This window comes from Gopherus flavomarginatus, chromosome 1, assembly GCF_025201925.1.
Source record: "Gopherus flavomarginatus isolate rGopFla2 chromosome 1, rGopFla2.mat.asm, whole genome shotgun sequence".
NCBI classification, from domain to species: domain Eukaryota; kingdom Metazoa; phylum Chordata; order Testudines; family Testudinidae; genus Gopherus; species Gopherus flavomarginatus.
Genome location: NC_066617.1, coordinates 156,657,125 through 156,669,965, shown reverse-complemented (window position 1 = coordinate 156,669,965; position 12,841 = coordinate 156,657,125). Strand labels below are relative to the sequence as shown.

Genomic DNA, 12,841 nt, shown 5'->3' with positions numbered 1-12,841 from the left:
TGAGGATAGCTTCAGTCTAGCTGCCACAGGACAGGGGTCCACAAGATAGGAAGCACCACCTTAACTGGCAGTAACTGCCCCCTTGTCACCTTAGAAGGGCCACCATCCCTTCTCCAACCTGGGAGGGGCGGAGGCTCTTCCGTTGAGGAGCACGAGTCACTAACATGCTGCGAGGAGAGCTGCGCACGTAGCCTTGCTTTGTTCCTCCTCATACGGACTACCAGACCTGGCAATCCCTCCCCTTTAACCAGCAGTCCATTTGCTTCAAAGCCAAACATCCTCCCTCCTGCCAAAATACTCCCCCCCTGTGAAAACCAGCCTGTCATTCAGTGTGAACAGAACATTTCTGAGGCTTGAGGCAAAGGGGACTAATGCTTCTTAAAGTTGCTTTTCCCTGTCACCAGATCGCTAGTCCCAATTAAACAGCCAGAAGAAAAGAAAAAAATGCCAAGCAACAAAATATAACCAAGCAAACTGGCTCAATTCATCTGCTTATGCAGTTATAGCCCTGCCCCCAATTCTGTGTCTGCCTTCACGCTATGAGCCTGCTGAGGTATGGATGGTCCCTATCTGTGTGCTCAGCGTCCAGCCAGTGGGGCCCAGCTCCTTAAATATCATCTAAACGTTTAATAAGGATTTTGAGCCCCTGACTGGGGTGTGTGCACCCTCCTGTCCCTCTTTCCAATTATTCCCCAAAAGCCATATCTTGGGGCTGCCTTCCTGGTCTCATTCCTCCCCTCCAGTTTGTCCGGGCTTCCCACCCTGTGCAACTGACATCACTTGCAGTCGGGGTCCATCCCTCAGCTCAGCTGTGTGCCTCAGAAAGGAGGCCTGAGTACAGCTGGGGATGGTCTCCACGCCTGAGGCTACTCGGGCTGTCTATACTGTAAGGCAGCAAAGGATATTTGCCTCCACAGGCAGGAACAGCGTCTCCCTCTCTGTTAAAATTTCAATACGGTGGGAAATTTCTCCAGAGCCCTCGGTACCTTCCACTCCAATTGCCATGGCATAAATCTCGATCTCCAGTTCAGCCTGCAATCCGGCTGCCACCTGGAAGAGAGAGAGAGTGACCCAGAGGCAGTCATGTTAGAGGTATAAAATTGGCACGTACCTTACAAGTGACACAAAAATAATATACAAGGAAAGGGGGACCTTAGGTCCACCAATGGAGAAATCCATCCAACTACTGCCAAACTCCTTGTCCCCCTACCCATTCATCTCTATTTGTGCTTCCTGGGTCACAACTCTTCCTTTGCAGCAAGACACCTGCTGTGTGTTGGCTCTACTTCAGCCACGCCCAGAAGCTTATTCCTGGTGTGAAGGGCTGTTTAGCAGGTGACTTTTCAGACTGGTGAGGTCTGTGCAGAATGCGTTAGTTTGCCTTTACATCCATCAGAACCTGAAGTAGATTTATCCTTTGGAAAATACATAGAGACTATGCCCCAAGGAGTAGGTGCAGCAGGCACAGAGTTACCAGAAGAGCTGTAATTGGGGTGGTGAGTAGTTTGTTTTTAGACTGCCAGCCAGTCTTTTCTAGTCTCTGTTGCTCCGTTCAGACATGGAATGGAGCAAAGTGAATCTACCTTTGCCCTGTGTTTTGGTGGCATCCCGGGCTCAGTGAGGAAGGAAAGGGATTGTCCCTACACCCCAGCCTCAATCCCAAAATTCTGCACTTTCCCTTTCTCATACCCTTCTCTCCCACCCCAGCTGACTTCATGGCCCTTAGAGAACAGGAGCCTCTCAGAATGGGCTGGAGGGAGAAGCAGGAGAATTTTGCCAATACTTGCGAACTAAACCATGGTAAAACAAGGCCTAACAATGGCAAAATGATCCCTGTTATCTCTTATAACTAACCCGTATTACTTTAAAACCCTTCATTTTCTCCCTTGTGTTTATTCTTCCTTTTTCTATTTCCATTTTTTGTTCTTTACCGCTTATTGGAGAAGAAGTAAACACAGAAGGGCATTTTTTATTTGTCTCTTTCAAGTGTCTAATTTCTCTTCCTCCTTCCCTTCCCAAAGGATCCTCCCCCTCTTTCATCTACAGTCTTTGCTCTCTTCCTTGCCGCTCTGTCCTTGCTTTCCTCTTTCCCATTAACCTTCCCTTTAGTTTTAGCAGAGGGAAAGGAGAACCAGCCTGCTACAGCCGGGAGAGAACTAGCGGTAGGAATGGAGAAGGAGGGGGAAAGGAGGACTGTACAGAAGGAAAGAGGGAGAGTATCTTTTCCAAGCCCTTTAAAGTCAGTCATTGGTTTGAAGGAACCTTGAGGTTAGGGCACTGAACTGGAACTCAAGAGATCTAGATTTGGCTCCCAGATCTGTCACTGACACATGGGGCAAATCACTTCACTTCTCAAGGCTGGGCCTGCTGCCTTCTGCTGCTGTTTGTGTTTGAATTTATTATAGTGACAGTGGTGGATTTAGAGTTAGTGGCGCCCTGGGCTCAGCTTCATTTATGGTGCCCCTCCTTGGGACCCCACCAAGAAAAAGAACATTCACTCTTATCCCCCACTTGCCCCTGTTTTTCATTCCCTTTTTTCTTCATCCTCTTCCTGTAAGTAATAAGATGTAAATGAAAATCAAGTGAGGTGCCTTGATTGTTCTTGTAGTCTAACTTACTTTTCCACAGACCACTTGAAAATTGCTGGGGCTTTCGGCAGACCACTTAATGATCTTTCCAAATATTGTTTGTACCATTAACTATTGTAAAGTGCTTTGGCTAAGAGCGCTTTATAAAAAAATGTAAAAAATGTTGGGGTGCAGGTTCTGGCCAGGACTTAGGGTGCAAGAGAGTGAGCTGGGGCATGGAGTTGGGCTGGGGCAGAGGGTTGAGGCGTGGAGCGCTTACCTGGGGCAGCTCCCGTTTGGTGCGAGGGGTGCAAGTGGGGATATGTGGGGTGTGTGTGCAGGAGTCAGGGTGGGCAGGGGGCTGGGGGTGTGGGTGCAGGAGTGAGGGGGGTGGAGTCAGGACAGAGGGCTGGGGGTATGGGCTGGGGTCATGCGGGTGCTCCCAGCCCCCTGCCCTGAGCAGCTCATGGCGGGGGGGGGTGTATGTGCAGGGGGAATGCAGGGGCCCCGCCTTTGCTCTGCCCTTCCCCGATTACACTCCATTCCCCAAGGCCCCGCCCCTGCCTCTTCTCTGTCTCCTCCCCCAAGTGGTCTGTGGCTCTGCTCCTCCCCCCCCGCCCCAAAGCGACCTGAGCACCGGCAAAAAGCAGTTTGGTGGTGGGAAATGCGCTGGGATGGAGAGGGAGGGGTGGGAACATGGCATGGTCTGGGGAAGAGGTGCCGAAGAGGCGGGAAGGGGGAAGCTTGGCTGCTGGTGGGTGCGGAGCCTGCAGCAGGAGTTGGCAGGACCAAGTTTCTGCCCCCACAACTGCTCAGCTCTGGGGCTCCCTATTGTTGGGGGGCCCCATGCCAGGGCACTCTGTGTTTCACTGTAAGTACGCCTCTGCATGGTGACTATATGCATTATGGAGCATGATCTGATACTTGCTAAAGAGCATCTCACAGCAACTGCTACATTCAAACACAGGAGGCAGCATAGGTCACCCAGGCTCCATGTCTCTCACCTGCTCATTTCTTCACCAGTGGGCTGCAAGAATCTGCATATACAGAGAGCTTTCAGTTCTGAGCCCCTGCCAGCCCATCCCCCAGAGTGATGCTAGAGGCGTTTGCTGGGAAATTTCCTGGGAGCCTTGAGGGTCAGTCTGAAGTTGCCTGAAAACAAAGTACATTCTGCCCCACAATACACATGCTCCACATGACTTACAGGCCCTGGTGTGTAAATCACTCTCAGCCCTGTGCTGGGCGGTGGCTGCTTCACCCGAAACCTGCCAGGGAAAAGATACAATCAGTCTCCCACCTGGAACAACTCCCTCAAGGAGTGAGCTCACAACCCTGGGTTTAGCAGGTCAATGCTGAAACCACTGAGCCATCCCTCCCCCGCAATAACCCTACAGCCAAAACCAAGACCTCCTGTAATGTTCCCACTGCCTGCATCGGGACTAGATTTCTGCCATGGAGTCCACCATGGGACCCTTTGGTGTTGTGGACTGTTTGGAAGGCACCCAGCTGACCAAGGACCCTGGTGAGATGCCTTTCAAACTGTCCACCTCACATTAATATTGGTGAGCCTGCCACATTTGTCAACCAGGTTCTGCAGCACTGTGGCAAAATACCCTTGCTGTTGTAGCAATTGGAGTTGGCGAATTTCCAGATGTCAAAACTCACACAGTTTTCCATGCTGAGGGGAACATGCATGGTGGTGGTCTGCTGCAGCAGCATTAGAGCGAGCTCTGCACAGACCTCTAGAAAATTAGCCTTCCTCAACCTGAAGATCATCCCAGGTCTGCATCACTAGCCTGTCCTGTAGGTGTTGGCTGGCCGAGCCCAGAAGGGGCACTCCACCACATAAAGCCTCACCAGGGAAATGTCATGCAGACATTAGCTGAAGAAATTGCTCCGCCTCTTCAACAATATTGCCGTGGTGCATGACTGCCAATACATGTGGCACACCCTGTTTGTATTAATGAATGAAAGGCTTGTGGAGCTCAGTAATCTTTGCTCCACGCTGATTGACAGCAGTTTGAAAATGGTGCTGGTTCACAAAAGCCAGATGAATTATGGGATTCCACAAAAGAAGTCATGAGAGTTTGTTAGTTTGAGCCCAAGTCCCAGACGTCCAGTAGATGTCATACAATGCACTTTGAGAAAAATCCCAGCATGCACAGAGCTTAGCGGAGGAACAAAGTAGCTTTGGATATCTGCGTAAAATGCTGTGTGGTCATTTCAAACAAGAGCTGCGTTGCACTGTGTAGCTACAGCAAAGAGTCCTGTGGCACCTTACAGACATATTGGAGCATGAGCTTTTGTGGGTGAATACCATGCACATGCATTCGACAAAGTGGGTATTCACCCACGAAAGCCCATGCGCCAATACATCTGTTAGACTATAAGGTGCCACAGGACTCATTGCTGCTTTTACAGATCCAGACTAACACGGCTACCCCTCTGTGTAGATACAGTGGTTCAAAGAGGAAGTAGTTTAATCTGGCATAAACAAAGCAGTGTGGACATACCTGTATAATTATGGCAGAAAAACATGTACTGAAAAACTTCTCCTGTCTAGGCAAGAGTTTATAAAAGAAAATCCAGATCCAACCACTGTTCATTTTCTGAAGCAAATCAAAATGGAAGACTTAACTCCGTTATTGAATGAAGCTAAACTGATTTAAGAGAGGTTCACAGTGGTTCAAGTGCACGCACATTAAGGGTGAGCACTGCATAAGTAAAGCAGTTCAATACTGGTTTAGTTACACTGGTGCAACTTTGCTAATATAGACCAGGCCTAAAATACATTGGTGTCAATATCCTACTGAGGAACAGCGATTTGCCACTGGGGGTTGGGAGTGAGGAAAGCTTCAATAGCGCTTTCCGCATAGAGGCGGAGTCAGGAAGGAGTCCTTCAATAGCACAGTGATGAACACCATTTAAAAACTAGTTACTTATCTGTTCTATAGCAGGTGGTCTTCCAGATGTGTCCAGTCCACATTAGGGGTGTGCACGCACAGAAGCCAGAGATTTTCCCCACAGTGGTACCCATTAAAAAATGAGTACCATTAACTATCTAAGGCTAATAACTAATTAGAAAAGAATAAATTAGCTTCAGAGCAAAGGGAAGAATGTGTAACTGCATACAGCATGCTTGAACTACTGACTACGGGCAGACAGAAGGAACTGGGCCATTGGGGCAGCTTCGCCCTTTTTAATCCTCAGTGAGGAGCACAAGATGATGCAAGGTGCATGCACTGCCCTGATGAGTACTGCTATGGCAAACATCTCCAGCTTCAGACACCGGGCGCACACATCCCTAATGAGGAATGGACATGTGCAAGTCCTCGAAGATGAGAAGCTGACACAGATTGACAGGCCAGCCCATGGATCCATTATGGTCTGTGGCACAATGAACTAAAATACACACACAGAATTTATCTCTTGTTTGGGCTGTGGTTTTGCAGCACTCTCCCACTGTCTAGAGTGTCAGACCATGCTTGTCACCTGGTAACACTGTCAGACTGGAAATTCTACAGCAGATTCAGGTCAATTTTTTCTAGGGGGGAAAAGTTTCCATGGGGTGGACCGTTGAGGCGGATTGCCTGGTAGCTGACTTTGAGCAGCCAGATACCAGGGCTATTAGAGGGGCTCAATAGGGTGGGTATTTGAATCAGGGAGGCTCTAAAGCAGCAGTTCGACAATGACCGCCAGTAATATGTCTTTCTGTAATGCATTCAGCCAGGCATTGGTTATTTGCCACCTTGAATGACCCTTGTAATGATTGTACCTGAGTGTTAACTGTAGTCTGCAAATGTGCTGATTGCCACTGTGTATGAATTCCAGCAGCAACCACCGTGTGTAGGACAGAAATAAAGATTCATTTTATTTTAAAGAGTAAACTTTTATTACACAGGAATACATAGATTTCCATTTCTTACAAGGGACATGTCACTGAGGAGCACTTGCTGAACTGACGCTCTCACAGCCGTGTGTAAGTCCAGCTGTCATTCTGAAACCTTTCGTGCTGACAGGTTTCAGGGTGGTAGCCATGTTAGTCTGTATCAGCAAAAACGAGGAGTCCCTGTGGCACCTTAGAGACAAAAGCTTATGCCCAAATAAATTTGTTAGTCTCTAAGGTGCCCCAAGGACTCCTCGGGGTGGAGTGCAAGGGGTAGTGCAACAGGTTGGGAACTTGCAAGGAATATGTGTGGGGAATTTGGGAAGGGCATGGAATGCAGTTCTGTATGGGCTGCAGAGGGAGTCGAGAATGCTTGTGCTCTGACTGCCGTGCAATCAGGGACCTCAGCATCTCCGTTTGATCCTTCATCCATTTGATCATCCACTCCTGCCCCTGTTTCCTCTCCTGGCTATCCATTTTTAATTTTTCATTAATTGTCTCTCTTCACGCCCTGTGATCATGATCTACAACTCAGATGATTGCAACACTTCTTTAAACACGTTCTCCTTACTTCTCCTGGTTCACCTCCTCAACTGGCAGAGGTGCTCCTCCTGTATGTAGGAGGTACCCCTCAAGGGCACATCTGCAGAAGCACAAGAAACGATAAATAGAGGCAGTATTGTGAGTGCACTCACAGCCTTGAATCACAACAGTCAAATATGCCTCTTTCTCATTGTCCTTTGGCAAGCAAGCAGCTTAGTGAGTACCCTAAACATAGTGATTCGATGGGGAAAAGGGTCTGGATGGTTAACAAAGGGGATCACTACAAGCACCTAGGGGCACTATTGTAAATTCTGGCACCATTTTCCACTGGCAGGGGTGATCAAAGCTGATATCTCACTTCTCAGGGTAACCAAGGATGCAAAGATGCATCTCCTGCATGTGTGCAGCTTCACACCTGGTCCATATGCTGTTCACATGTGTATCACTTTGGTTCCTGCAGCAGTAATTACCAATTGGTGTGGCAAAGTTTCCTACAGCGGGGGGAAGGAACAAAGCAGCTCTGCCAAGGAACCTTCGGCAGAGGATTGCAGAGTACTAGCAGGAAAGTTTCCTAGAGCTCACTAGAGAGGATTCCCATGAAATCCTGAGCTGCATTAACCAACTTTTCTGCAGGGCCCCCACTGCATAGCTGCATAGAAGGATGGGAAGCAGACAGAAACAGTGCTAGTCTTGTTAATTTCTATCCCTTATCCCACTTCTAACATAGAACAAAATAAAGGGCAGCTCTACCTCATGGCACTGTGCAGTATCAAATCAAAATAAGTACTTACCAGAGCTTCCTTCTCCTGTATCAGGCACCAAGAGTTGGAGTGCTGTGACTGGGTAGACCCCTCCAGTCAAAAAGAGGTCTTGGCTCACCACACTACTGGACAACCTTGTCGCCTGTCCCACATCCTCCTCCAACTCCATTTCCTTGCCCACCACTTCATCCTCAGGGTTGACTCTGCTGTCTGCTGCCTCCAGCACCCCAGAAGTATCCCTGGCATTCTTGGGGATGGAGATGGGGTTGCCACCAAGGACAGTGTCCAGCTCCTTGTAGAAGCGGCAGGTCTTCGGTGCCGGAGTGACAGTTGCCTCCCTTGCTTTCTGGTATGACTTTCTCAGCTTCCTGATCTTAGCACAGCACTGATGTGTGTCCCTTTTATGCCCCTTCTCCAACATGCCACGAGCAATCTGCCCGTAAGTATCAAAGTTCCTACAGCTGGAGTGGAGCTAGGATTGCACAACCTCTTCTCCCCACAGACGCAGTAGATCCAACAACTCCGGAGTACTTCAGGCGGGAACACATTTACTGTGGGGAGCTGCCATGGTCAGCTGGGAAGATGCCATGTGAGCTGTCCACGCTGAGCAAACAGGAAGTGGAATTTCAAAAATTCCCAGGCCTTTAAAGGGGAAGGGGTGTATGCCTGTGTACTTGGCTTCAGAGCAGTGGAGTTCAAACTGCTGACCAGAGCGTTCATGATGGGCACTGTGGAACACCTCCTGGAGGCCACTTAGGGTGATGTAAGCAATTGTGATGTCGACACTGTGTCGCTCTAATTTTGTTGCAAAATCAGTGCATCTCGTCAAAGTGGTTTTATGATGTTGGCATATCAGGAGAGTTAAATTGGCAGGAGGAGAATTGTAATGTGTACACCTCCACTGTTTTGCTGATGGAAGCTGACTTTTGTCAACAAAACTATTAGTGTACCCAAGGCCTTAAACTATAATCTTTAGCTTTGAGCACTAACACATCATGGAGATGAATGGGGCAATTCACACCTCTTAGGGCTATTGTTTTAGGCCCTCTGCAGACTCAGGAAGCCAATACAGCATCATTTATATTCAGGTTACATTTTGAATGTTTTCTTTACAACCATAAGGATCCGAAAATGTAGTTTAAAAAAAAAGTTCCATTGTGGAGTTCAAATCCACTGAAAGGAGTGGATAATGCAGCACATTCTGTAGTTCTGTAATATGTGGGGCCCTGACTACGCTACACACATCAGCAGCTAGGGCAGCTGCTGCAAGCCTCAAACAGGCATGTTGTGGGGTGGTTGCCCCCCAAGCTCCAAGCCAGTTTGCTGCAGGGCAGTTGCCATATGCTGTGTGTATGACTTTGCTTTTAAAATGTAAGATGAAAACCTTCCCCCTTTTTGGAGCAAAATAGATTACTACAACCAACCACAGCTGCTGAGCTGCTGCCTTTCTGGAAAGAGCAGCCCCACTAACACTGAAAGCAGAGAGTGCAGCAGAGCACAGACCCCGCTAGGAAATATTGTCTATCACCTGTCTGAAGCCTGGTGCTAATTGCTTTGAAGTGCTAAATCTCCTTGTGTGCTAGGAATCTGCTGTCATTCCTCCAGGTACTCTGTGCTACTTCCCTCACTCTCTTGCCTAGCATTATTAACATTTTAATCCTATTATTTCTATGATTGTGTTTTCTGTAGCCAGGTGTTTTAAAATATTATTCCAATATGGAGGATTCCAAATATATATGCCACCTGGAGTCTGATTAGCCTAGTGACACTATCAAAGCGTCCACAGCTGAGAGGAGGTGCACATTTGGCATGCAGATGGAGTTAGGAGATGGTTTTAAAACAGGTTTAAAGACAGTTTGATCTCACCTTATGAAATCCACTCCAACATTTTTCAGAGTGGCTGTGGCGGCATAAGTATAACCCTCCTTCAGCACCCCAAATATCACTTTAGGTGGGATGAGATGGAATCCACAAAGATGCTTAGTTGCTGTTGCAACAGAAGATGTGTTGACTTTTCCCCCAACAGGATCTTCTACCTTTGCAAACAAGATCAATACATGACATGGGCAATAGGGGAGGGAATTAAAAACTAAACCACAAAGAAGACTCTAGGGGGCAACAAAGAACCTATCCCAAAATAACAGGAAGTTGCTTATTACTAAAAGGACAGAAACTATAGCTCCCCTCCTATAACAGTGCTGGCTGCCAAGTTTAACGATGCCAACTTCTGTCAATGGCTTATCTGTTACTGTCCAAATACTGACATAAGACAGTTTCTCATACAGTAACTCCTCACTTAAGGTTGTAGTTATGTTCCTGAAAAATGTGATTTTATGCAAAAACAATGTTAAGTGAATTCAATTTCCCCATAAGAATTAATGTAAATGGGGGAGGGGAGGATTTAGGTTCCAGGGATTTTTTTTTTTTTGCCAGACAGAAGTCAATATATACATATACTGTATAAGTTTTAAATAATTTTAAACTAAGTTTAATATTGTACACAGCAATGAATGATTGTGAAGCTTGTTTGAGGTGGTGAAGTAAGATGGTGGGATAGTTCCCAGGGAATGCCTTGCTGCTAAATGATGACTAGCACTCAGCTGAGCCCTCAAGGGTTAATACGCTGTTGTTAATGTAGCCTCACACTCTACAAGGCAGCATGGACTGAGGCAGGACTGAGGAAACACAATAGATGCACGGCAGTAGCTGCAAACACTTCCTTGCAAAAAACTGAACATGATGATGAGCCCACGCTATCCAGCAGGAGTGCACCACTCCCTTCTCCTGACAGCACGGCTGCACAGGTGCTGACTTTCCAAAGTGCTGGGGAGTGCATGCATGAGTGAGAGAAAGAGACATGCATTGCCCCTGTAAGTACCCACTTCAAGTACATTGCCCTTTTAAGCAGATCAGCTAGTTCAGACAGAAAGCAACAGCTTCCAGCAAGCTCCCTCCTTTCTGTCCCTCTCCTTCTCTCCTCTGGGGGTGGGGTGCAGGAGCAGGGGGACATCCTGATATCAGTACCCCTCTCCCCCCATCCCCCAGCAAGCAGGAAGCTCCCGGGTGCAGTTCCAAGGCAGATGGCAGGGCAGGAGCAGCATGGCAGTGCGGAGAGGGACAGCTGAACTGCTGCTGGGCAGCTACCAAGCCACATGCCTTACAGGGAATTTAGGGGAGCTGCTGGGGAGGGCGGTGCTGGTCCCCCCAGTTCTAATGCCCACTAGGAGGGGCTGCTCTTCCAGAGAATCTTGCAAACAGTGGACAAAGCAGGCAGCTGCCAAGTGACGTTATAAGGGAGCGTTGTGCAACTTTAAACAAGTTTGTTCCCTAATAGGTAAGCAAGGTAACAATGAAACAACATTAACCAGGATGACTTTAAGTGAGGTCTTACTGTACTTTTAAGGGGGAGAAAGAGAAAGGAAAAGCAAATGGCTAAATGCAAATGATTGGGTAGCTAAGACTGTTAAAGACCAAGGCCAACATTTTCAAATTTGGGATCCTAAAGTAAAGAAGGCCACCTATATCCATATTTAGGAATTTAGATAAAAGTGGCCCTATTTTCAGAGGTATTGAGCCATTCAACTCAGTGGGAATTGGGGACACTCAGCACTCCTGAAAATCAGGGTACTTTTAGGTGCCTAAATATGGACCTAGGTGCTTAACTTTAGGCACCCATGTTTGTGGCCTAATAATTGAGGGAGAAGTTGTTTCTGGGACAGTCAGCCCCAGATAAATTGCAAGTGCTATTGCTTCAGTAAAGAGAAATTCCAAAAAGTGACCAGTGCTGTTGCAGAATGACTTAACAATGGTGTGCAAAAGAGTTGTGCAAAGGGAGATTAACATTAGCCATGAAAATCTTATTTTACCTTTTTATTGGGTACAGATTCTGGCTTGCACCCCTGGACTGATAATGGTAATTTCACCTTCTCTTTTCTTGGCTGCCCCGCAGCATCCACCAGCAAGCTCCGGGTGTGAGACCGGAAGGGTATCCCAGATGTGCACACAGCCATTCCCACTTCTGTTCAGAAGTCAAGATTTCAAAGAGTGACGTTGACTTTTGCACAAAGGGAGCCCAATTCTGCAGTTCTTGTGCAAACAGAACTCCTACTAATTTCCATAGGAGTTTGGTCTGCATAATGTCTGTAAGATCAGGCTCAGTATTTTTATTTAATAGAGCAATGTAAGAGTGGGAAGGCCCTTTTTAAAATCTACTAACAGGAAACAAATATCCTAGGGTCACTGGAGAGAAAAGGGATTTCTGTCTTAGTCCTACTGACTTTTCTATTTAGAAATATCGAGGAGAAAAAAATAGATAATACTCTTGCTAGCACAACAACTTGTGTTTGCATTTTGACTCTTGCAAGCTTTAAGAGTAAGTTACTATAGTTAAGAATATCTGGTGCAAAGCCTCTGTTCCTTGCTTTACAGGTCATGTGGCCTTTAACTCTGGGGGAATCTGCATAAGCAGCTGGGGAGACTTGGGAGGTTCAGCATTGGCTTCAGGGCTTAGGGCAGTTGAACTTGGATCTCCCATATAAGAGGGGAGGATCGTAAGCATTGGTCTACAGCCATTCTCACACTCTTTCTCTGGCCCAATGACTATTTATTTATACACAGCACTATAGCTTTATCAGTAAAACTTTTAAGTTGTAGACAAGGTTTCAGAGGCACAGAACAAAACTTACAGCCCAGGGATATGGGATCAAGGTGGATTTAGCTCCCCTTTAAACCCTGCTGATGCTGGTCTGTGGTGAGAGTCAGTGTAGCCCCCAGAACAACATAGGCAGTTCTACAGCATTGTCTAAGTTATTGCAGCAGCTTTGCCTGGAATCCTAGCAGTGCTATGCACTGAGGTCTCACCCCTTCTGCCCTCACCACACCATTCCTGCTCTTGCCCCTGTCCCCAGCAAGACCCCTATGGCAGATCTTGGGCTGGGGGCCTTGTAGGGCAGAGTAAGTTACCTTGTGCAAAGCATGTGCTGGGGGAAGTCTTCTGTGACCAAGTCTACAGCCCTAATGGCTCTTTTATGTTGCTGCAGCCATTTTCTAGGGCCATAGCAGAGGAGAGAATCCCTCCCATTATT

General features: G+C 47.4%; 1 protein-coding gene across 5 annotated transcripts in view; it reads right to left on the bottom strand.

The window, feature by feature from the left end:
* SPAG17 (sperm associated antigen 17) overlaps positions 1–12,841 on the bottom strand; it is a 328,728-nt gene that overhangs the window by 34,906 nt on the left and 280,981 nt on the right. For all 5 annotated transcript variants that reach the window (XM_050921082.1, XM_050921091.1, XM_050921075.1 and 2 more), the window contains 4 exons: positions 11,624–11,775; positions 9,624–9,793; positions 3,772–3,832; positions 906–1,050 (listed from right to left, as the gene is read on the bottom strand). In XM_050921082.1, coding sequence (XP_050777039.1) covers positions 906–1,050; positions 3,772–3,832; positions 9,624–9,793; positions 11,624–11,775 — 528 coding nt within the window. The remainder of the gene's footprint in view (positions 1–905; positions 1,051–3,771; positions 3,833–9,623; positions 9,794–11,623; positions 11,776–12,841) is intronic.